At 37.1% G+C, this 25,231-nt stretch overlaps 3 protein-coding genes across 4 annotated transcripts; 1 reads left to right on the top strand and 2 right to left on the bottom strand.

Annotated features, from left to right (window-relative positions):
- Positions 1-4,839: 4,839 nt before the first annotated feature.
- LOC130714574 (uncharacterized) lies at positions 4,840-7,377 on the bottom strand. Of its 2 annotated transcripts, XR_009011344.1 has the most exons (3): positions 6,981-7,377; positions 6,206-6,356; positions 4,840-5,272 (listed from the first exon to the last, which is right to left on the bottom strand). XR_009011344.1 is itself a non-coding variant. In XM_057564480.1 (2 exons), exons 1-2 carry the CDS (start codon positions 6,016-6,018, stop codon positions 5,210-5,212), a joined length of 702 nt encoding a protein of 233 aa, XP_057420463.1. In that variant the 5' UTR covers positions 6,019-6,188; the 3' UTR covers positions 4,840-5,209. The 2 variants fall into 2 exon arrangements, 1 of the variants encoding a protein (XP_057420463.1); XM_057564480.1 differs by lacking the exons at positions 6,206-6,356; positions 6,981-7,377 and adding an exon at positions 5,380-6,188.
- A 386-nt stretch (positions 7,378-7,763) lies between these two features.
- On the top strand, positions 7,764-8,969 carry LOC130712237 (F-box/FBD/LRR-repeat protein At4g26340-like). The gene is made up of 2 exons (XM_057562069.1): positions 7,764-8,486; positions 8,562-8,969. Exons 1-2 carry the CDS (start codon positions 7,764-7,766, stop codon positions 8,967-8,969), a joined length of 1,131 nt encoding a protein of 376 aa, XP_057418052.1.
- Positions 8,970-10,899: 1,930 nt separating this feature from the next.
- LOC130710469 (uncharacterized) lies at positions 10,900-22,744 on the bottom strand. The gene is made up of 15 exons (XM_057559750.1): positions 22,361-22,744; positions 21,702-22,107; positions 21,436-21,613; positions 21,202-21,341; positions 19,366-20,233; positions 19,081-19,181; positions 18,496-18,640; positions 17,050-17,118; positions 16,874-16,919; positions 15,674-16,110; positions 14,704-14,783; positions 13,546-13,681; positions 12,767-12,959; positions 11,918-12,000; positions 10,900-11,376 (listed from the first exon to the last, which is right to left on the bottom strand). Exons 1-15 carry the CDS (start codon positions 22,458-22,460, stop codon positions 11,254-11,256), a joined length of 3,105 nt encoding a protein of 1,034 aa, XP_057415733.1. The 5' UTR covers positions 22,461-22,744; the 3' UTR covers positions 10,900-11,253.
- Positions 22,745-25,231: the final 2,487 nt, after the last annotated feature.

Consider the following 25,231-nt stretch of genomic DNA (forward strand, 5'->3'; position numbering starts at 1 on the left):
ACACTTGAAAAATGGGAAAGATCTATCGCCAGACTTAGGGAGAAACCGAGATAGAGCTGCTATTCGCCCGGTTAAACGTTGGACTTCTTTCACATTAGAGGGACTTTTCATCTGCTGAATCGCCTTGCATTTGTCTGGGTTTATCTCTATTCCTCTGGATGTGATCATGAATCCCAGAAATTTGCCACCCTGAACACCAAAAGAGCATTTCTCCGGGTTGAGGCGCATATTGTGCTTCCTTATCTCGCCAAATGCTTCCTCCAGATCTCGATGATGGTCCAAACCACGTACTGATTTAACCGCACGAACATGAAGGCCCAAAGGGATGTAATGGGGAGGTGGGTCGCGTGTAATGGGGAGTTACTGCGCACGATGGGACGGTTATGAAAAGTGAAGTGACGGTTCCGGAGAAAGAGGGAAATTGATGTAACTGACACATCACGTGGGGCAGTCACGTGGGGCAGTTAGGGATTTGAAAGGGTTTTGAAATAAGGGAAAGCGCGAAAGGCCTCGCCACTGAAGAAACCAAACGCCATCGCCTGACAGGTGATACCAGCAACAAAGTTTAGGGACCTTTCATGAGAAGATGATCCTTCGGATCGGAATCTCCGCTGTAAGAATCCAGAACCAACGTTTTCATATTATCCGGAATCGCCACACTCTCCACATCCTCCGAGAATGGACGGAACTCAGCCACGGAATCTGCTTCTCTGCTTCCATCATCCCGCTGCTCGCGACGGTAGAAATCCAACTGAGCCTGTAGATGCTCATTCCGCTGCTGGATGTTGCCAATGCTGCGCATCAAATGACGCCATTGCTCCTGTGTCACCGCCGGTTGTTGCTTCGGAGCAGGTGAATTCTCTGGTGAGCGCTCCAGAGATCCAACCTGTGAAGGCGATGGAGGAGGTGGTGGTGAGGGAGGAGGAGAAGGCGGTTGTACTCCCGCCGTTCGTACCGGAGAATCCAGGATCACACGATGAGGCCGCCGAGGCGGCGAAATTCGCTGTCGCACTGGTGAATGATGCTGCCTCCTGCGTCGAGTCTCCATCCAAGCCAGGAACAATGCAAACTCGATCGGAAAACGAACACCGGTTACAGAATCAAAATCAGAAGACCAGAGAATTGACTAATCCCAATCAGAGATAACTTCCTAGCACAATCAATCCACGTGAATGGGAGTAGAAAGTTTACAGTCCCCACAGACGGCGCCAAATGTTCTAGCAATGAACATTGAAGAAAGGTATAGTGCCTAGAGAATGGAGAATTGTGCTAGAGAGAGCATGAGAATGAGAGAGAGAATGCTGAATTTCATGCGTGATTTCATAAAATGAGCAAAAAGTCCTTTACAATTGATAACTACCTCATATTTATAGAGCTTGGGTACTACCTATTGGGCCAATTGGGCCTCCGAGATCAAGGCCCAATTTAAGGCCAGGGCCCCACCTTAGGGCGGGCTACATGCTGGGCGTTGCCCCTCTAGAGGCTCGCCCAGTCTAGATATCATACAAGAAAATATATGTATTACCTACACACCTGGACTTGTGATGAACAAATCATTTTTTGTGTTTGTCATGGATGAAACTTGCAACACTTAGGAAGGGAACATGAAAGCATTGTTCAGACTTTAGCACTTTAGCGATAAGAATTTAGTTTCCTAAATTTATTTTCCTGAAGAAAAAATCTTCTCTTGTTTCCTCAATTAGTCTTTAATTTCGAAACCAGATAGTGCATCTTTCATAATTGATTTATATCTGAAATGGTGACCAGATGTTTACTGACATGCCCATGTTTTAAACATGAACTACCCATCCATTTACAGTCAATTCAGATCAACCTTATCCACTTAATTGACTCAAATACCAATTTGTGGGACAACCAAATTTTAATTAGACAAAGTTTAAGAATGGTCTCAAAATATTCATCTAAGTTTAGGTCCAAAGTCTATTAAAAACAACCTTACTTAAAAGCAACTACCCGCAAAGTCGGACATTACTACCCAAGTATATGTAATAACTATAATGTGATAATTTGGAGTTAGGATAAAGGACCAAACTTTTTATGGCATTATGTGAATACACATTGTATTTGTATTTTACACATAATCATGTTATGATTTTATAGGTTGCACATTGAATTAGTATTCCCTTCCAACCCCTCAAGTGAGAGCTTTGACCTTAGTGTGTTGTTATCATGAAGCGTTCAAAGTCACAAGGCGAGCATAAGGTATGAAATCATGGTGGACGTTTTGATATCTAATGTCACTAATGTTGTTCTGTTTTTTAAATTGTTGATGTTGGTCATTTTAGGTACGCCTAAGGAATAAGTGTGGAACCCGCTACATATTAAGAGCCAATAACCAGTTGAGAGACCCGAAAGCAGATAAGCGTTTGACCCAATTGATAAGTCAACGAATTGAGGCTACCCCGTTCAAATGGTGCTTGTACCTAGAGGAAGAAATAATTATATCTGGTATATTGTTGTTAGTGCGAGTTATAACGCATAACATGTAAGTCGGGTGGAAAATCCTCATTTAATAGTACATTGACATAAAATATATGTGGTGTAATATTTATTATTTCTTTGATGTCTCAAGTGCAGGTTGGCAGCATAAGTTATGGTGTTTATATAGTATCTTTTTTGGCAAGCTAACCAGTAGAATCAAAGACTGAAGAATGTACAGCAATATAAAGAATGTGTGATCTTTAAGTTCCACATAACCATCAATGTTTTTTTTGTATATTTCATGTGTAAGGTATAATATATATAGAAATTTTTTGGCAAGGGAAATGGCAATGTTTTGTATTAACTACAAACGTATAGGGTTATATTCAAGGACTAACAGTTTGGCCACTTTGTACATGACAATGAAATCAAATGTTGAGGCTTGATGCCCATATATATATATATATATATATATATATATGTATACATATATATGTTTTATGTTGTTCATTTTCAGATTTTGGTGTCAGTTGATAGATTTGGGTACTCATTGTGCACATAACATGATCAAATTATAGTTGTTACATATACTTGGGTAGTATCGTCTAACTTCGTGGGTAGTTGCTTTCAAATACGGCTATTTTCAGCAGTCTTTGGTCCTAAACTTGGATGAATATTTTGAGACCATTGTTAAACTTTGTCTAATTAACATTTAGCTGTCCCACAAATTGGTATTTGAGTCAATTAAGTCGCTAAGTATAATCTGAATTGACTGTAACTGCATGGGTAGTTGCTGTATAAAAGATAGGTATATATGTGTATGATTGGTCACCATGTCATATATAAATCAATTTGAGAGATAACCACGTTTTTTTATTTTGATGTAGATTAAGAACCTTTAATCTCAGAGGCACATAACAAAAGTATCAAATTATAGTTATTACATATACTTGGGTAGTATCGTATAACTTCGAGGGTAGTTGTTTTCAAATACGGCTACTTTCAATAGGTTTTGGTCCAAAACTTGGATGAATATTTTGAAACCATTGTTAAACTTTGACCAATGAAATATAGTTGTCCCACAAATTGGTATTTGAGTTAACTAAGTGGGTAAGGTTAATCTCAAATGGACTGTAAATGGATGGGTAGTTCATGTTCAAAACATGGGTATATCTTTGTACAATTGTTTTCAATATCAGATCTAAATAAATTAAGAAAGATAACATGTTTTAATTTTAAAGTAGATTAAGATCCTTTAATCTCAGTGGAACATAACATTATAACAATTACACATACTTGGGTAGTATCGTATAACTTCGTGGGTAGTTGCTTTCAAATACGGCTATATTTAGAAGTCTTTGGTCCTAAACTTGGATCAATATTTTGAGACCATTCTTAAACTTTGTCTCATTAGCATTTAGTTGTCCCTCAAATTGGTATTTGAGTCAATTAAGTTGATAAGGTTAATCTGAATTGACTGTAACTGCATGGGTAGTTGCTGTATAAAAGATAGGTATATATGTGTATGATTGGTCACCATATCATATATAAATCAATTTTAGAGATAACCATGTTTTTAATTTTGATGTTGATTAAGAACCTTTAATCTCAAAGGCACATAACAAAGTATCAAATTATAGTTATTACATATATTTGGGTAGTATAGTCTAACTTCGTGGTTAGTTGCTTTCAAATAAGGTCACTTCCAATAGTTTTTGGTCCAAAACTGAGATGAATATTTTGAAACCATTGTTAAACTTTGTCTAATGAAATATAATTGTCTCACAAATTGGTATTTGAGTCAACTAAGTGGATAAGGTTAATCTGAAATTGACTGTAAATGGATGGGTAGTTCAGGTTCAAAACATGGGTATATCTTTGTACAATTGGTTACCAAATCAGATATAAATAAATTATGAAAGATAACGATGTTTTTAATTTTGAAGTAGATTAAGAGTCCGTAATCTCATAGGCACATAACAAAGTATCAAATTATAGTTATTACATATACTTGGGTAGTATAGTCTAACTTCGTGGTTTGTTGCTTTCAAATAAGGCCACTTCCAATAGTTTTTGGTCCAAAACTGGGATGAATATTTTGAAACCATTGTTAAACATTGTCTAATGAAATATAGTTGTTCCACAAATTGGTATTTGAATCAACTAAGTGGATAAGATTAATCTGAAATTGACGGTAAGTGGATGGGTAGTTCAGGTTCAAAACATGGGTATATCTGTGTACAATTGGTTACCAAATCAGATATAAATAAATTATGATAGATAACGATGTTTTTAATTTTGAAGTAGATTAAGAGCCTGTAATCTCAGTGACACATAACAAAGTATCACATTATTGTAATTACATATACTTGGGTAGTAATGTTTGACTTTGCGGGTAGTTGCTCTTAATAAAGGCTATAAATATATGTCTAAAACACATGAATAGGATTAGGAGTTTAGGACTCATATTCTCAATGGACATAACAAAACCACCATAGATGGTGCATCTACATAGTACATCAAAGCTACCCCATTAATTAACAAAGATTTTCTACTTAAAACATGACCCATTCTCTTCAAAAAATAACATAACAAAAACTGTTACAAGTTTCCAGCTTTAACCTCCTTGCCCTTGTTGTGTCTCCTCTGATATGTAGTCCAAGGTGATCTAGTTACTGCACTTTCAATGCGCTTTCTTGGTTCATCCTTAAGACGCGTGTATATGTTGGATCTTACTTGCAGATTTTGTTCCTCAATGTGGCATTCATCATGATCTTTTTCCAGTACATATAGGTCTTCCACGCAAGAACATGTGCTCCAAAGCCCAAATCTATATCAGCACCAGAAAATCATTTAGTTAAATGAAGAAATGCAAATAAAATATTTTAAACAACCATAGCAAATTTTAGCAATAATAATAAACATACTACAAAGTACCTGTATTATGGCTGCACAACCGGTTATCCTCACAACTGATTTATTCTTTGACTTATTCAAGCATTTTGCACAACAACTCAAGCTTAGAACCAAGGTATCATAAACAGCAACACCCCAACTATATTCTTGCAATGAATTTAGATTATCTAACATTCGCAACAAACAACTAGTTGAACTATGCGGGAAATAAAACATTGCAAACCCAAGAAGGATATATAGCCTACAAAAGTCATCAACCTTGTCATCACTTTTATGCCTCCTTAGTTGCTTAACTATTGTCTTAACTGTTATTTCTTCCCCCTTAAATAAACCTTTGGTATGACATTCAACATCTTCATCTTCATTGTAATTCACATTTAGTCCAACTACACGCAATCCTAGTGACAAACATACATCTAGTGGAGTAAAAGGCACTACATTATCTTGTATTTTAAAACCGAAACGGTTCTCCACCCACCGACTCGCTAAGTTAGACAACAATATGCAATTGGTACGTAATTTTTCAGGCATTTCCATTAATGAGTGAAACGGGGTTCTCTGAATTTGAGACCTTTGGGCATCTGTTGGATGCTTATTCACCTTAACAAGCCACTTTGTCTTACAAGTGTGCCTAAAACGTATCTGGAAAAAAAAATGCATGTTCAATTTTGGTGTTACATGTTTTGCGAAATATAAGTGTACTTTTAAGCAAAACAAGAAAGTACCACCAGACTTATTTTAAAAACTAACAAACTCCACGGAAACACAAAACAATGTTGAATGAGGACAAAACAGAAATTAATTGAAGCGGGATGGTAGAGAAAACCCAATCAAAAGCAAAACTCACCATATTTTGCAGAAAAGGGTGAGTGGCTGCAGCTGGGCTTGGTGTGGGAGGAGGAGCAGCAGCAAATTGAGACTTGTATGACCCAACCTTCTACAAGTTTAAATGGCAAAGAAAAGCAAGTATCGCCATCTTCCTTTGACTATGAGGATCCCTGTTGCAGAAAAACCAAAGATTTGGTTCACAGCTGGACAATATATTCAAAAGCAGAATACATTCATACTCTTCCTACAAATGACAAAATAAAAAACCAAAGAATCAACTTTACAATTCACTTCACCATAAGGAACCTCATAAAACACATGTGCCAAACATGGTTTCTGAAGAAAATACTAGGAGCATTGTACAAGCGGAATCAAAATCAGTGCCTCTTAATGGACACAAAACATGTGATAGATGTGCATGGATATCATGCACACAAACTTATTGATCCAGAAAGTAATGAGGAATGATCCAATCCATGGGTACAAAAAAAAACATCAGAGAAAAATACCCAGAAGAAATAAAAAGAAAAATTTACAGCACCCAAATGAAACTAAATCAATACAACAGAAAAATTATTCAGGGGAGGTTCTCTAAACCCATATCAAAATTATTCAGGGGAGGTTCTCTAAAGTTCTCTAAACCCATATCAAAATTATTCAGGGGAGGTTCTCTAAACCCATATCAATCCACCAAAATCAAAATTTTCAACAAATACATGCATTTGGGGGAAAATAACCAGGACCCAGACGTTGATTTTGATTGGAAATAGATACAATAACAAGCACCAGCATACCTTGTTTCTCAAGGGGGAGAAAGGGTGGTTCTGAACTAGGAAAAGAGAGAGTGAGGGCGAGCCGCGGTGGGGACGAGGGAGGACCGAACCCAGCGACAACGTGGAAGAGCGATCCCAGCAGAGGGGACTTGCTTTATTGGGGGCGACGGTGGCTGAGCAAAATGGTGGGGGAGACGGTGGCTGAGCAAGAAAACCCTAGAGGTGAAGATGAGAGAGAGAGGCTGTTGTCTAATTTTAGACTCAAAATTTCGTTTGCCCCTTTTCAATTTTCCAATCTCTCTCATCCAACTTGATTTTACCTCTCTCATCCAACCTGTAAGCTGACATGGAAAATGATCAACAGATGCTTACGTGTACAAGGTGGAAATGGAGAGGTTTACCGTACAAGGTGTGTATATATCGGGACTGAATGATAATCACAAAACCTTATTTTATAATATAAAATTTAGGTTAAAACAATTTTAAAATTAAATAAGAACACCATTTTTACTAAAAAACAATCTGGAACTGTCCCTGTAGTAGTTGTTGAATCATGGTGCATCTTTTTATAAATTGACAAGCTGACAGTCTGACACTGTGAAGTGAACTCTGACGTGACTACACTCTGCACCCTACCTAGCTATCTTTCTCTCCACTGTCATCGCTTGACCTCTTGGATAACTTTCACTTCTCTTTATTAACAAGTTAAACCTCTTCATGCAAATCTCAAACCTTTCCCTGTTGATAACCCTTTACTCCTCTTGACCAAACCAGCGTTCTCACGGAAACGGCTCAAACAAAGCAATGGTTGACAGGATTAGCACCATGCCTGAAGGTGTTCTCTCTCACATTCTCTCATTTCTTCCTGCTGAAGACGCTTTTGCCACAAGGCTTCTCTCTAAGAAGTGGAAACCACTCTGGCTTTTAACCCCCACTCTCGACTTCGACCAGCATAGATCTGGAAATCTTCTACCATCACCCTCTTCCTTCACCCAATTCATATACGCAGCCATTCTCGGACGAAGCATTCACCAACCCATCAAAACGCTTCGTCTCAAAGGACGTTATTGTTCAAATCTCCATCTAAATATCTGGTTAAACGCTGCAGCTGAGCGACAAGTTCAGACCCTTGAAGTTGATATTCCCTGTCGAGAGCACCTATTCCCGATCTTACCATGCAGCATTTTCAGCATAAAAACTCTTGTTCTCCTCAAGTTGAAAGATGTTGCTGCATTTTTTGATGCTTTTTCTGTTGAACTTCCTTCACTCAAAGTTCTGCATTTGGACACTGCCAGATTTTTAGATCCTCAACATCTTATGATGCTTCTTAATGGATGTCCCATTCTTGAAACATTGAAAGCTGAGGGTGTAACTTTTAAAGTTGATGATGGCCCTTCATCTTCATTTAAGAGCAACTTTAAAACTTTATCTAAGTTGGTCAAAGCAGATGTTATTCACGTGATGATGATGGATTATCACATTCCTGTGAGAATTTTTTGTCATGCAGAGTTTCTTCGCTTAGACAAGGTTGGTTTGAATTTAGTTTGCTATTTGTTTGGTTTCTTTAATGTTATCTGATGATTTCTCTTGTGACTCTTGTAGTACTGCGATGTAGACATTCCTATATTCTCCAATTTGATTGATCTGGAGCTCATCTCGGGGTTCAATGTTCAATGGAAATCGTTGATCGATATGCTCAATCGTTGCCCGCAGCTTCAAACTTTTGTCTTTGAAAACATAGCTAGGCCTGATGATGATGATAATATTTGGCTAAACACACATGTTGATGTTCCTGAATGCTTTTCTTCACAGCTCAGGAGGTTCGATTTTATAAATTTTACAGGCAAAGAATGTGAGATGAGGTTTATCAAGTTTGTTATGCAAAATTCAACATCGTTACGCACCATGACAATTTCCAGTATGCCTGACCTAAATCTTGAAAAAAAGCATGCTGAAATGTTAGAAGAACTAGCCTCATGCCCAAGGAGCTGTAATTTTTATGTTTGTTAGTAGTTGGTGTCAGACAACCACTTAATCCCAAAAGCTTAAGCTGTTGGGTAAGGGCCACTTTAATGGTTTTATATTATACTCTAACACGCCCCCTCACGCAAGAGTCCTTTGGGCTTGAAGCGTGGATAAATGCACAGGCCCACCTACCATGTGCATAATTAAATTCCACTTTTTAATTAGAAAGTGAGGGGAGCAAGGATCGAACTCTAGACCTTTCGGTCATAGAGGCTCTGATACCACGTCAGACAACCACTTAATCCCAAAAGCTTAAGCTGTTGGGTAAGGGCCACTTTAATGGTTTTATATTATACTCTCACAGTTGGAAATTATTTCTAGTAGATGACTGCATTTTATTTAGTGCTACGTGTAATGTGTCTGCTGGTTTTTGGTCCTTTCTGAAAGACATAAAGTATGTGTCATTGTTGGTACATGTAATCCTTGGGTACTCGTTCTCAATTGCTGATCTAATGTAGTCCAGTGGTGTTTTGACTGTAACAGACAGTTTAAAGTAGGAATAGATTTTAAACTAGCCATGTGTGTGCATGGCCTGGTCCAACACTAAATGAGTTCTAAAACAAATTTTAAAGTAATGTCTTATTACTTAAATGAGGACTATAACAAACTTTAATTTTGGAGGCCTTTTTTACTTAGTAAGAAAAAATTTGGAGAATAAATTTGTTTTTGGAAGCCTAAAGCCCTTGTTTGGATGACTTTACCTTTGGGCCGACCCTCTGTGTGTGCCTTCTTGTGAGTCTAAGCCCTTTAAATTGATGTAGCATAGTAGAATCTGAGGAGTTTTTATTTAATAATCATCAAAATTTGATTTCAGTAGAATAATGAGGGGAGAATAAAAATGGTGCTGTGGGTGGTGAGAGGGAAGAAGATGTGGGGGGGGGGGGGGAAAGTTAATTTCAGAAATTTAATTTTTGGTCTCATCAAACACGGTTGTGCGAAAGTGTTCCTCGGAGTGCCATGTTAGCACATTCCCTTGCTCTCTGTTTGGATGGGCTGATTTTAGAGGGAAGGAAAAATGATGGAGTGAAAAGGCATGGAAAATGAGGCTCACAGTTGTTTTTGCGCATGTTGGCCAAGGAAACTCAAATGTCATGCGCTCATTCTCAGCTGTCCCGCCTGTCCGGTCGTATCCTTTAACTTGGAAATCGCATGGAAGTTGCATGGAAATCCCTATGATTAGCCACAATGTCCGCCAAGCCCCATTAGTCACTCATACAAGGATTGACGGATATTCCACACCATGAAGAGGATGATGAATCTCTTCCCTTCCTCACTCCTTTTTGCCCAGCCGTGGAATCCATACAACTACCAGATGGAATTCGGAAAGCACCTGCAATTGAGCCCTAAACAGGGGTAATTGTATCTCGTGAACACTGTAATGCCTTTGAGCGCGAGATGAGTGGGAAGATTCACCACATTTGGTTCATTAGTACCAGTACTAGGTCGGGACGGAAGGTTGTCCCATGAAGATATGTGTCGAGGTTTATTTGGTTGGCAACTATAAGACCATATTTTGGGATTCTAGCTGGGGAACCAACCACTTTTCTTAATTCTCATGTATTTTGAATAGGAATACCCTCTTAGTAGGATTATATTTACCTTGGTTTTGTTTAGAAAACATGTATGTATCTATAGACACTTTATGATGTTGGATCATGCCTCCAGTCTCTTCTTGTATAGTTTTATCATGATGGTGAAGTTATTAGTAATCCTTTGTACTCCATTACTATCTTGACCAAGTCTTTAGTGAAACGATAAAAACCATTTTACGAAATTTCAAATGGGACTCTGTCAAATTTTAATTTAGTGGGACAGAAAAATGAAGCACAAACTGAAGACATGAAATCGTCATCCTTTATATACGTGAAACTGGAAATTCAAAGCATTATAGTAACTGTAGAGGGACACAGTCAAATAAAAAGCACCAAATTCCAATGATGAATGAATAAAGAATAATCACTACATGCATTTCTCCTCTGTTCTGTTAACAATACAAAATCCCCCCATCAAAATGGGGAAGGCCTTGACAAAGCATGATGAGTTGTTTCTGTACACGCCCTAAACCTAAGCTCTTTACAGTTGGAAAAACATAAAAAAAAAAACCACTGCCGAGTTTTTAAATCATCTGTCATGGTTCCTGTTCTTATATGCATACCAGACAGCAAAGCCAGATATACCAATGGCACCAGTGACCGGACAACCAAAACGTAGTCTTCCTAATGTCATGTACCACATATGCTGCCACTACTGCAGGTGATATGTAACTCTATCAGGATTGGTGAACATGCACACTCTCACGAATACTCAACACAACATTCCGCGTCTCGGGGAAGATGGAGACGAGAAGAAGTTCCAGGATTGCATAAGCAAGTTGTTTCACACATATAGTAGACTATAAAACGAAACAAGTGGATGGATTGTTAGTTTAGCAGAAACAATTTTCATGCTGACAAAATAATAACTTGAATAAGTTTTTAATCCCCATCTTGCAGTCTGATTCAATTTTAGTCCATACAATCACTGATAATTTTGGTTTCGACCCCCGCTATTAATATATCACTGTTACCTGGTGAGTGGATAACAGAGTCACATCACCATTGCCACATATCTCGAGTAATCATATTGTGCCTATTTTGCTGCCAAGTCAGATATGATGGCTAACTCTTTCAATAAATAATACAATTCAACTTCAGGAACTGCATGTGGCAGTAATTTTTTTAATTAAAAAAGCTAGCTAGCAAATCTGACTTGTTAGCGAAGGATTGAAACGGAAATTATCTATAAAAGAAGGGGCTCAGATCATAGAAGTTAGATGGTAGGAACTAAAACCAAATCTCAATGTATAATGGGGCGATTAAAAACTTATTTAAGCCAAATAAAAATAAAGGCAAACACTGCACCAAGTGAATAAAGCAATGGGATAGGAATTTAACCTGACTAAAGTAATATATATCCCTCGCACAACGCCTGTACTGCTTATGCCCGATTAAGCTGACCAAAGTAGTTGGAGTTCCATCTGATAAGAATGGAGGCAATATCATGTGTCAATTTGGGCATGTAAATTAGAATCTCACTTCAAGAGAGTATAAATGTAGATAAAACATGAATTTCAACTATCGAGTAATGATAATGAAACCCTTTAACATCTTCGGATGGTTGCTGAAACAATGACTCATGAAGTGAGTTTATCTATAAAGTGAGCAAGTACGACTATATTCACAACAACAAAAGCCTTATCCCACTAAAACTATATTCACCATCGGTTTTAATTTAAACTACAATATAATATTAACCTATAAAATAGGATATAATCCATGCCGTAATGCTACCCAACTACCCCATCTAATCCCAATTACTGAAGTCTTGCAATTATATCACTAACACACCCCCTATGATCTAGTTATTATTTAATAGATTATAGAAGTTAGTGCCATTTGAGCAATACATGTGATTATCTGAAGTTTAGCCGTCATTCAATCTAAACAGAACAAAAGGATATTAAAAATTTGATGATCAACAAAGTTTCTAAATTACTTTATTGAAAACTAGAACTATATACATTTATTCTTTTATAGCTCTATGAAGTGATAACTAGGTTAAACAATTTGAAACTTCGATACAAATAAATCTTGAGGTGTCTGTGCAAATGACTTAACGGGGTGTTTGTGCACTCACCTCTTAAGAAAGATGAATATCCAGGAAAGAAGATTAAATGAACATCAAAATTGGAAGTATATCTGATAACAACCTATCTCAATTAATCAACATAGAATTCTACTAACCAAACAGTAGTTTCTTTATGTCACTTGCTCTACGAGCAGCTTCAAGCTGTTGCTCAAAAGACCCTGACTCGGATTTCATGATGTTGCTTCCCCCAGGTCCACTTCTTGTTTGAGAATGCTTTTGATCACTGCCACTACTTACCATCTGAGATGACCCTATCTTCAAAAAAAACGTACCACCAGGCCAGAGAACCTGAAAGCAGGAGCAAACAACATGAAACATTTGCAGGAGCCAATGTCAATCATTTCATAATTATCATATTTTTTTCAGGTGACATTTGCATCCAAATTCAAGAAGTAACTCTAAATTCATATAAAGAAGTTAGCAAATTGCAAACAATAAAAAATACAATTACTACACTGCAACTGACCCCTATGTTAATTTCATTAGAAATTCCACAAATATGTATATGATTGAATTGTTCAAGAATAGTGATACAAAACCAATACTTGGCTTCTACCTAACAACTGAAGCTTTTGGGATAGTTGATACTAGGTCCTTGTCATAGTATCACTGTCTTTCTAACAAAGGGGTCAAAAGTTTGATCCTTACCATCCTGTCAATCATTCCAATGGCTATTATGTGAAAATCTGTATTAGCCCATTGCAACTATCCAGTGCTCTAGATGCACATATCATACAGAAATATGGTTATTTAAACATAGGAAACCGAATGAGCCTAGTTTTCACTACTGTTAATTTGCATTAAAAGATCCCTTCGTCTGAGTTGGCATACGATGCCCCATAAATGATGTTCAAAGTTTTGGGTCAATCCTTACATCTTGGATCCACCGAATCCCGTGGGCAATAGTGTCCTCCCTCCGGAGCCAATTAATCTGCCTAAGGAGCCAATCATCAATAGCATCTTCCATCACCAACTGTAATATCTGTTTTGATATCCAGAAGACCTGTCTTCTGCATTAACATAAACAATAAACGATATTATTAGCTACTTCTAAGTCCTAGAAATTATACAAATCAACAGCGTCATTAAAATTAATATTTTGTGTAGTCAAAGCCATTTAGCCCAAAAGTAACAAAATTCGAAGCAGCTAAAAATGCTGAAACCTGCTGATTTTATTGGCATGTATAAAGCTGAGATAAAAAAGAAGGAAACATTAGCAGCTTATGGTAAATTATTCTTTTCAAATCAGAAATTAGAATAAATAAAGAAAGTAGTGTAGGGAAAGAATGCAGATTATCTGGAGCCCAAATTAGGGAAACAATGAAATTCCTCCTTGATTATTCTTGGTTTAATATCATAAAGGTTTGATAGAATTGATGTGACCCAAAGTCAAGTTAGGTTTAATGGTTTATAACAAACAGAGCCTAGGCCTGCATCGACAGTGTTTCTTCTTTACCTCACAGAACCTTAACTTGAATATTAATCTCAGAATTATCACCAAGAATCTATCTTCTTTCATGCTTTGTTATACCAGAAGAATATTTTTTTCTTTCCTGGTCACCTACTCAGCTATACCAAAAAACCAGTCTATTATCTGCGTTTGACTCATTCTTCTCTCAATCAATATCAACTCCTCGGAAGAGCCCTATCTAGACACTTTCGGCATCAAAAAGAAAAAAAGTTCAAAACATTAACCTATGAACGAAAGAAATTATACTGCAATACTGCAAAAAAAAAAACCTTAGGTCTTCAAGCATGGATAAATCATAGATTAACCAATTATCGATGTGAATATGATGAGGTTAATGAGTGGTGCAATAACCAAACACTGACTCACTTCACAAATCAAATCATTAGTTATTAGGTGACAACTAGCATAATCATATAATACATTACAAATTACGATAACTTGTAAGCTATAAAAAATATAGAAGAACAACATCAAAAGAATATTCTGCAAATTGGTGGGTAGACATTGTCTCGAACAGTTACTGAATTGAATATTATAGAACGAGCAGATAGAGTAGTATACCTTAGCCAACCTCTTTTCTTGAGCTGAAATATCTTGTCAACCAAATTCAAAAGAGGAACACTCACATTAGGTGGGGCCCACTACAAAAAGAAAAATATCAAAGTTATGAATGTTCATAAAATGTCTTTCAACCTAAAAACACAGATTCTCATGAAAGAATGAAGAAAATAGAAAACAAAGATCCGATAACATCCTGTGTGGTGAAATCCCAAGTAAACTCCATTCTGTTTCTTCTGGTTCTCAAATCATTATTCCTTCTCTTAGGACTTCTGAGAGAAAGGGGAAATGAGGGGCTAAAGTACATAACCAAGCATGTTTGCAAAATGTTTTCCTGAAAACTAATATGTTTGCTTTGTGCTTCTCATTTTCTAATTTACTATAAAAACAGCAATTGGAAAAATTCTTCCAAAGGATTTGGTAAATATTAAGGGGTAACAGTTTTGAAGACCAGAACAAGTCTATGAAAGCTAGGACGCCTGATAATAATTCAATTTCTTCAAATATTTGGTGGATACGTGGTGATCGCACAAGCAAAAGCCCATGCAAGAAAGAAAAACTAGCTTTTATCTGGCTAATGAACAAACTTAGTAAAGTACAGATTCATTCTACATGTAATGAAACAACTAACCTAAAAGCTTAAATTCTTGGGTGAAGACACATGAATAGTTATATATCATATTTCTAAATTCCTCTTACTTTTTATTTGGAGCTATTTTTTTCATAAAAGGTAAGAGAGCAAAAGAAGTGTTAATGTTGTATGGTTTTCATTATGTCTCAGTGATAAATGCTATTCTCAGCTTGACCAAGTATGCAGCATTCTAGTCAGCAGCTTAGTCCAAAAACGATATCCAGCTAATAAAATACTGTAAGCCCACACCAATAAGTACCAGAGCAGGGAAACAGGTTTCTCAATGAAAAGTTAAAGTGCAATGTGTAACCTAGAAAACAAAACTTAGCTGACTGCACAGACCTCAGGTGGCACTCCAACTGGATCTTCCAAATTATCATGAACAAGAATGGAATTTGTAGCTGTAACATCATTCCTATCAAAATCCATGTTGCTAGACTCTTCAGCATGGTTTATTGCTGATGTTTGGTAATCCTTTGAAATCAATGCATTATCAGATTGCCACCCATCACCTTGTGCTACTTCTCTATCAACATTTTCCTGACCAAAGTTAATGTTCTTTTCACCTTCCTCATTATCAGAGCTTATTACACTATCCGTAGTACTTTGCCCTGGAATACTTCTATCTATTTCATCAGCATTCCATTCCATGTTCCATGTGGTAGATGTAGAAGATCCCTCATTGATGAGGATTGGTGAACGAACAACCTTTCGCATTAAACCATCTGAAACCCCTTTGAACTGCCGTACAATATCATCCACAGCATCATCTACATTGACTGTTAATGTAAAAAAAAAAAAAAAATCAGACATCGTATCTGGAATTAGTACAGACTACAGAGAAAAACCAAAAAAAGAAGAAACTCCACATTAAAAAACGTTTTACAATTTAGGAATAAGTTAAAAATAAATACTTAATCCAGTTGATAAACAATGAAAGGACTGATTTTTAAATAAGAAAACCACATGTTTTCAGTAGCATAATCCTCTTGTAAGTAGGTATCTAGCAAACCAGAAATTATACAGAGAAAATGAAAAAAAAAAGCTCTTCATGCAAAACAGTTCCTATCAACTAGAGATGAATACATTCATTGAAACAGATAATCTTCCATGATAAAATAGTTTTGACTTCTAACAAAAAAATTCACAGCTATTAAAGACAATAGAAGAACAATATTTAATTTGAAAAATAATTTTATCACATAATACAATATCTAGCTGCATAGCCATATTCCAGGCCAACCAACCCACAATGATGACAGAAGTTTACATTGCATGGGCTTGAATCCTCATATAACAGGGAAAAAAAGGCAAGCTGGAATGGTACAGCATGAAGCCTTTTCCTCCCACTTTATTCAAATGTTCTTTTTATTATAATTTAATGATGACTATACTTTGCAGGAACGCAGGGTTTCAAAATTTCAAAAATAAATGCCCATCAAAATTCCCATGAGAGGCCACCATATGTAGAATAGCTACACCCTGAGCAGTTAAACTGCATTATGACATAAAACCATAATGTTGGAAGTTAGAACTACATACCTGCCAAGGTCTTCATCACCGAAGAAGATTTCCCGAAAGAGTAGTTCTTCAGGTTTATAAGAAATCAAAAGTAGTTTGTTAAATTGTCATTTTTCACACCCAAAAAGTACCAAGAGAAATTATATATAAAGGCATTCAACAGAAGTTGTGATAAGAAACAACAAGCAGATGCACACCTTAGAGGAAACACTGAAAAAGTCCCATACTTCATGTTGTTCAGCAACATTAGCTATTGACAGGAGATCCTGAAACAAGACAGCATAATTTAAGTTAAGACATAATTATTTAAAAATTACAAAATGAAACTGTCTCTTTAAGGGCTCGTTTGGCACGCCGTATTAGGCATGATAGTATAAGCTTATACAATACATTATGAGTTTATCCATTGTTTGGTGATGACATTGTATTGTATAAGCTTATCCATCAAAGTCCCCTTATACGTTAAAATGGCGTATTATTTAATCCATCATGTGAGTGATGGATAAGACATGATAAGGTTGTGACGTATAAGTCACCATCACTACCACCCTCCATTGCTGCCAACTTACACCACCATTGGCACCACCACCGGGTGTTGCCACCACCACCCGATAACCACCGCCGCCCAACCGTCACCACCACCACCACCGCCCTACCGCCACCACAACCACCACCATATCGCCACCACCACCATAATCGCCGCCACCACTCTATTGCCGCCACCGACACCACAACCACCACCCTATCGCCACCACTATCACCATTGCCTCCACCCTCCACCGTTGCCGCCACGCTACTGCAGCCGCCACCGCCACCCTATCGTCGCCAACACCACAACCACCATCGCTGCCACCACCTCCGCCGCCACCACCGGTGTTGCCGCCACCACCACCGACACCACAACCACCACCCTATCGCCACCACCACCATAATGTCGCCACCACCGACACCACAACCGCCACCCTATCGCCACCACCACCACCATTGCCTCCACCCTCCACTGTCGTCGCCGCGATACTGCAGCCGCCACCGCCTTATCACCACCACCACACTATCGTCGCCAACACCACAACCACCATCGCTGCCACCGCCGCCACCACCGCCCTACCGCCACCGCCCTACCGTCACCACCGACACCACAACCACCACCCTATCACCACCACCACCACCATTGCGTCCACCCTCCACCGCAGCCGCCACCTACCGCAGCCGCCACCGCCTTACCACCACCATCACCACCCTATTATCGCCACCACCACAACCACCATCGCTGCCACCACCACCACCAACTTATCTCCACTGTCACCACCACCGCCACCAACACCAATCTACCACCATTGCCACCACCACCACCAACCTACCACCACTTCCATCACCACCGCCACCACCGTTATAATCACCTCCATATTTGATTTTTATTATATCATTATTCAATATTTTACTAAACATAAAATTGCATTAATTTAAATGATATTGTAAATTATACAGAGTATGACCAAACGCTAGATAGTATAAGAATGTTATCAGGGCTTATACTATCAGGCCTAATACTATCAGGTCTTATACTATCAGGCCTTATACTATACGTCGCACCAAACGGGCCCTAAGAGAGTTCTTCTTTTTCCAAGAGAAGGAACAAATACCTGGAGATATTTATCAAGCTGAATGCAACGTTGATGTACAAAAGCATCATCTGTGCTTGAGGAAAATATCCTTTTAGGAGGCAAATGCAATGTGTAATTTGGAATATCTTTAAGATACCGATGTAGACGCTCAAAATTCCTGTATCTGAATATCACCAAAAGAAAAGATATGGCTGTCAAAGCACATATATAAGTATGGAACAAACAATTTCAAGACTTGAACATATTCATTCTGCATGATAGAACAGTTTAAACTCTAAATAGGAGAAACATTAGACAAGAAAATATAATTCAGTGATCCTGGCATTTTATTTTATAGTTAAAGCAACAAAATAAATAATGGTAAAGTCAAAACGCAGATATAAAATGGAACAAACAATTTTGAGACTTGTTTTGTTATGTCTGCATGGTGGAGCAGTTTAAACTCAACATAGGGGGAAGAGAAAGATTAGACAAGAAAATATAATTCAGTGATCTTAGTATTCTATTTTATAGTTAGAACATAAAACATTACACCTTGTATAAACCCAGTTTTAATTAAACTATGCATTCCCACTATTATAGAAATGTATGGGAGAAGTAAACCTTCTTTTCACAAACCAAGTTCTATTTTGTGCATCAGTCACTGCAATTGAATAGACAGCAAAACATGTGGACCCAAGTTTCTCAAAATATGCTCCCATAACCTGCAATGTTAGAGGAGACAGAAACAACAATCAATAAGTACCTTCAGTGGAATATTCTATCAGAAATCAAATCCATTCTGATTTATTAGAGGATATACCATCGTACTAAGTACATTCTAAATAAATCTGGTTTTTAGAATACTACATCTCAAAACTATAACAATTTACAGCCAACAGTACATACCCGGCAACGGAGCTTAGGAAATAATTGCCCTTCTTTCCTGATAATCATGTCAGAAGAACTCTTTCCCCGAAATCCTTCACTGTGCCTCTCAAATTCAGGGTTGTAAAACTCTGAAATAATGGAGCCTCCATGCTTAGGTAGGATTCCCAATGCAGAAGCACTGTTAGACCTCTTTAGTGGATTTTTATACCCATCAGAAGCAAGATCCTTTTCAATACCCTTCACTTTATCAACTCCAATCTCTCCCTCAAAAGATAATTCTTTGTCAGGGTTTGGAGAATATTCTGAACTGTTTGTGTTCCCGGCACTTTGAAGGGGATCTGAACCCAAGGCAGGCATTGGCGGCAGAGAGGACTTCCCTTCTACAATTCCATACTTTCCACGTTTACTCACTAATGTTTCTGGAGCCAATTTTTTATGAGGCGTTGAACTGTCTGTAGCAGGACTCTTTGCAGGAAGATCCTGAAAGCCAGCCTTCATAATTTTGTTCTCTTTCCTTTTGTAATTCTTTCCTTTTGCCCACATGTTCTCCAGATTCTCAGGCATAAGAATTTCAGTTCTCCGCTGAGTTGCAGCGTCCAACACTCGTGCCCAATCAGCAGGCCTGACCTGCAAAGATTCTTCATGGAGTGTGTTGTTTTGCAATGATGTCTCCCCGTGATCACTCTTTTTAGCCAACACCATTTCAGTTCCTTGACTTAAAGAGGTGTGCTTCTTAGAAGCTTTGTGCTTGTCATGTCCACCCCCCGTAGCAACAGAATGACCATGATGCTGACTTGTTACATTAGTTGACTGATCACCACCCATCGATTTAGTACCATCATCATAAAGGAGAAGCAGAAGGGTTTCAATCAGCTCATTAATATACCTGATCATAAAGAGGAAAATATTATTATGAATGGGTTGCAAAAACTATAAAGAAACCTAGTTCAAATGCAACTCCAGTTTATCCAGTTTCGCAGAGGCGACCAATAATCCAATATGATATGTTTATTTACAAAATCAGCAAGCACATGCTCTACAACGTGCATACTTAAATGCTCTTAATTTGTCTTGATTAAACAATATGCTTTCTCTTTTAAACCTAGATATAAATCGTTTTAGAAATTGCTCTTGATGAAACAGGAGGGTATGCTAGATTGGAAAAGTCCAAACCCATTGTTTCAAAATGTTTCACACAACGATTAGGATGAGCGCATGTTGGACTTAGTCCATAAATATCTCATCTCCATGTGCTAACATAGCTCCTTATATGTGTGTGTGTGTGTGAGTGCCTATTCAAATTTTTTGCATGTGTACCACTCAACCAAATACCTACTAACACCTTAAATCCGAGTACATTTTTACCTTGCACTCTGCATAGACACTCAAAATAAATTCCCAGTAGCTCCCCTTTCACCTCTCAACTTCAAGCTTATCATCCATAACCTCACACTTCTTCTAGTCTCGTAGTTTTAAATCAATAGCTTCAAAAGCACCCCACCAGAGCAGAACACAAAGAATCACTTTATACTTGCTTGGTATAACACAAATATGAGAAGGTGGACTATATAATTCATTCATACTCCAGGCAATAACAAAGTTTGGAAATTATTCTGTCGGCCTCTATTTTGTAGCTTCTTTCTACCTACATAACCAAGCAGGCCCTGAATATGGTTTCATTCAGGACCAATAAAAAAATACCAAACTAGCTATGAAACAAAAGACTTCAAAAAAATATGTCTTCAAATCTTTAATATGATGCAGAAACTCTTCCACAGAGTAGAATTTTCTACGGCCTCTCCAAAAATGAATATTTACAAAAATAAACTCAAGACTAAATATTCAACAACATACCCAGGGCTTGCCAAATTCATGATAGGCTGCACTACCAAGCAAGTTAGAAGTTCCCGAGCTATGGAACGAACCACAGGACACTGTGCTTCTCGTTGTCTTAGTACTGTAGCTAAAACTGCACTCATTAGCCGCTGAAGAACCTACAAAAAAGTGTATTGATTAGATAAGATAGAACTCATAGAATACATAAACCTCAAAAGAAACATATATAACATCAAAACACTCCACTCACACCTTGTACTCACTCTCAGGAGATATAAGTGCTGGATGTAGCTCCTTAGAATTCAACAGATGGAATTTCAATCTGTCATCTCTCTCCTCAGAAGATAATGTTTTCATAACATCAACACCTATAGCAGCTTGATTTCTTCTGAAAAGTTCCAAGTGATCGCCTACTAAATCAACTAAATCCCTGGAATGTAAATGGAATATAAGATAGTTAGCAGCTTTTATAATACTTTCTCCCTATCCGCAAATATAGGAGAGGAAACACAATATACCTTGTCAGCAAGTCAACAAGGTTTATATCTTTAACCCTTCCTGATATTTCAGCCAGAACATCCATAACTATAGCACGTATATGCTCCGGAAACTCCTTATCCGGAGTTATTTCAGAGTACCACAAATCAACTACGAAATCCTTCAATATCTTATCAATAAAATCAGCCATCGCAGCCTCCACAACAGGCGAATCAATTTTCCTCTTCCATTTCACTTGCGGAGGAGGCGTACTATTAAGGCGTGGATCATTTACAGACAACTGCTTTTTCTCCAAATGAGATAGATATGTCTGCAATCTTGGTTCGCGAACCTTCCACCGGAATTCCACATTACACAAAAGAATCCGTAGTGCACAAACAAATAGAATTGACATCGGCACATTCATCCACATCGATTTACTTGTATCTGTAACAGACAAACCAACTTAATGACAATCATAACTAAAACCATAAAGTACAAGCATCCAAAAATTCATGGACTATCAAACAAACAAGAATTATGCAAAACAATCATAGTAAGTTCAGTTCACCAATGAATTTAACAGCACTAACAAATCCTAAGCAAGCAAAATTGATGAAGCTAGAACTGAAAATTCCAGAAAAATTGCAACAGTGATAGAAAATTGAATCAGAATCGGAAGTGAAGGAAGGAAGCTTACGAGTGAGGAAATAGGAAACGGCGAATATACAGAGGGCCCACCAGAGAGTGCGAAGCTTGGCCTCTTCGATGAGATCATACACACTCTCCATGGGCTTCATGCTATTTCTGAGGATCAGGGACAAGACAATCGACCTAGGTCTTTGTCTTGTCTCGTGATTCGGAACTGAAGAAGAAAAAAGTAACGACGCTAGGAACTGGAAGGAAATTTAGTAATAATTAAAATCGAATCGACCACTACTCTCGATTTTAATATTGTTTGTGTTCTGGCTTATGAGTTGGTCCTCTTCATGAAGAACATGCCCAAAGTTGAATGGAGGTGAGGTCAAATATGATATCGTGCGTGATGTGTATTATGATGATGATGATGATGATGATGATGTAGCGAGTACGAGCTTGTAGTTGATTCCTTTCTCAATTTTCATACGATAGATGATAGATATAAGAGGAAAATACACTCGCCCCCCTCAAGATTTGTGAGAATAACACTTTAGCTCTATTCTTATCTAAAATATGCACTCCACCCCAATAATAATCTCACAATTACACTTAACTCAATTCTTCTCTAAATTCTACACTCCACCCCACCCCCTTTAACACCATCCAAAAGATTCTAACAGAATATTCTTTTAACTCAAAATTAATTAATTTAAATATAAATACATTACATTATCTTCTAACTAAATAATAAATATACTTTTTTTTTAAAAAAAAAAAGTAGCACGAGATAATCATTGCTCATTCAAGTAAACAAATCCTTATTATTTGGAGGGCAGCACAAATGATTTACAATAAAGCATGTTCTGGCCTTCTTGGTGTAATTCCAAATTCATAGAACTAGAACATTTCTTAAACGAGAACAACTTCTGTTTTACTTCTTCCGGATCTGAGTTACGTAGCTTCCAGCTAAGTTTGAAATCATCTCATCAAGGCAACAACATTTTCCATCACAAATTTAGCAAAACTTAACTCAATGTCAGAACCATCAAAACTCAAAAACTTTACCACTAAGTTTACTAAAAAAATTTGTCAATAAGTTTACTAAACTTTCAAAATATAATTGTGTTATGACGATATGTGATTACCTTAGTTATTAGGTTGTATGAACACTTAAGCACATGGCATTTTAAGTTCTAAAATATAAGTTGTTTAAGGTTATACACAGGTATTAAGAACTCATCATTTGATAAATATTTTGACTGAAATACTCCATATTTAAATTTGAGTTATATTAGAGAGAGAAATATTTTGACCATAATAAACATCAAGTTTAATTATTATTTTTTATTTGGAGGTATTTAAAACATTTTATAAATATTTAGAATATTTACAAAATTATAGTACAATTATTATTTGGTTAGAGGATAATGTAATTTATTTATCATTTATATTTTAATTAATTAATTTGAGTTAAAGGAATATTCCGTTAGCATCTTTTGGATGGTGTTAAAGGGGTGGGGTGGAGTGAAGATTTCAGAGAAGAATTGAGCTAAGTGTAATTATGAGATTATTATTAGGGTGGAGTGTATATTTTGGATAAGAATGAAGTTAAGTGTTATTCTCACAAACCTTGAGGGGGGTGAGTGTATTTTACTCTAGATATAACTTTAAAAGTAAAAAAATTTAAAAAAGTTAGTGAAAATTTGTTAAATTTTGAATATAAAGAGATTAGGGTTTAAAGAGGTAGGAAATTGGAATTTTTTACTTTTTGTGTTTCCATGGAGTGGAAGTTTGGATGAGTTCGCATGCCTTGACCCCACGTCGCTGATAGTCCCCACCAATTCAACTCTCACATGAGAAATTAAAGGAATTGGATCCTCTCCCGCAGCTCCCTCCAGCAATTTTTTGGCCGTTTGATCAAATGAATCCAACGGATCACATAACCAAAACTATTAAAATATGATAAATATTACTACTATTAATATCAACCGTAGAACGAATCTCACAGTGAATCCCACGGCCCAAAGAAAATTAGATTTACCAAATAAAAAAACCACATGATATTTTGTAGCACTGTTCATCTTCTCCTCCTCCAACGTTTTTCAGCACCGTTCAACTCTGCTTCTTTATGCAGCAAAGGAAAATCAAAATTTGTTACATGATCTTCAAAATTTCTTGTATTTGTTTGTGAAATTTAAAAAAAAATCTCTACTGGAATTTAAAAAAAAATCTCTACTGGTTAAAATAAAATAAAAATTGATCACATATACTCGCAAATGGGGAAAGCAAAGTGTGAAAAAAGAGGAACATTAATCACTGCAAACGTGTTTGGCCTTCTTGCATCTCAATTGGAGGGGATGGGTTCCGGTGGTGAACGACGGCGTTGTCTTCTGATTTGTGGAGTGTAGAGTCTCTGCAACGGTAAAGATAGACATAGACAGAGGAGACGCAGTACGAGGGAGAGATTGCGAGTGCGGCACTGCAAATTCCTCTGATAGGCAGCCTTACAGTGGTGACGCGGTGAAGAGGGTGCGCAGTCGCCAAAGACAAAGGGTTGGAACATGATTTTTTGTTTGCCTTAACTTAATCAATAATAACTTATTATTTTATTACATGAAATTTTCTAGACCATTGAATTTATCCAACGGTTCAAAACCCTGCAGGAGAGGATGGAGAGAACTCTCTGTTGGAGAGGATCCGGATCCGAAATTAAATACACAACTTTTAGAGGGAAATGCTTTAACTAGATGTGCTTATCAACTGAGTCAACATGTATTTTTTTTTTTACTTTCTCATTGAAATTTAATATTTTAATTTGTGAATTTTGATAGGAATATCATCTACATTAATTAAATCAATTCAATTTGTAAATATTTTTCTTAGAAAATGAATATTTTTGTTTTATGCAGAAGAATAATGATAAGGAGAGTTG

Source organism: Lotus japonicus, chromosome 4 (assembly GCF_012489685.1).
Source record: "Lotus japonicus ecotype B-129 chromosome 4, LjGifu_v1.2".
Lineage (NCBI taxonomy): Eukaryota > Viridiplantae > Streptophyta > Magnoliopsida > Fabales > Fabaceae > Lotus > Lotus japonicus.

Bases quoted from the DNA above. Each gene is read 5' to 3' on its own strand.
- LOC130714574 (XM_057564480.1), bottom strand. From the start codon at position 6,018: ATGCATTTTTTTTTCCAGATACGTTTTAGGCACACTTGTAAGACAAAG. The intron at 5,273-5,379 runs GTACTTTGTAGT...GTGCTGATATAG, and splicing joins GTTGTGCAGCCATAATACAG to ATTTGGGCTTTGGAGCACAT.
- LOC130712237 (XM_057562069.1), top strand. From the start codon at position 7,764: ATGGTTGACAGGATTAGCACCATGCCTGAAGGTGTTCTCTCTCACATT. The intron at 8,487-8,561 runs GTTGGTTTGAAT...TGACTCTTGTAG, and splicing joins AGTTTCTTCGCTTAGACAAG to TACTGCGATGTAGACATTCC.
- LOC130710469 (XM_057559750.1), bottom strand. From the start codon at position 22,460: ATGAAGCCCATGGAGAGTGTGTATGATCTCATCGAAGAGGCCAAGCTT. The intron at 20,234-21,201 runs GTATGTTGTTGA...CTTTATGATCAG, and splicing joins ATGAATTTGGCAAGCCCTGG to GTATATTAATGAGCTGATTG. The intron at 18,641-19,080 runs GTTTACTTCTCC...GGTGATATTCAG, and splicing joins ACTTGGTTTGTGAAAAGAAG to ATACAGGAATTTTGAGCGTC.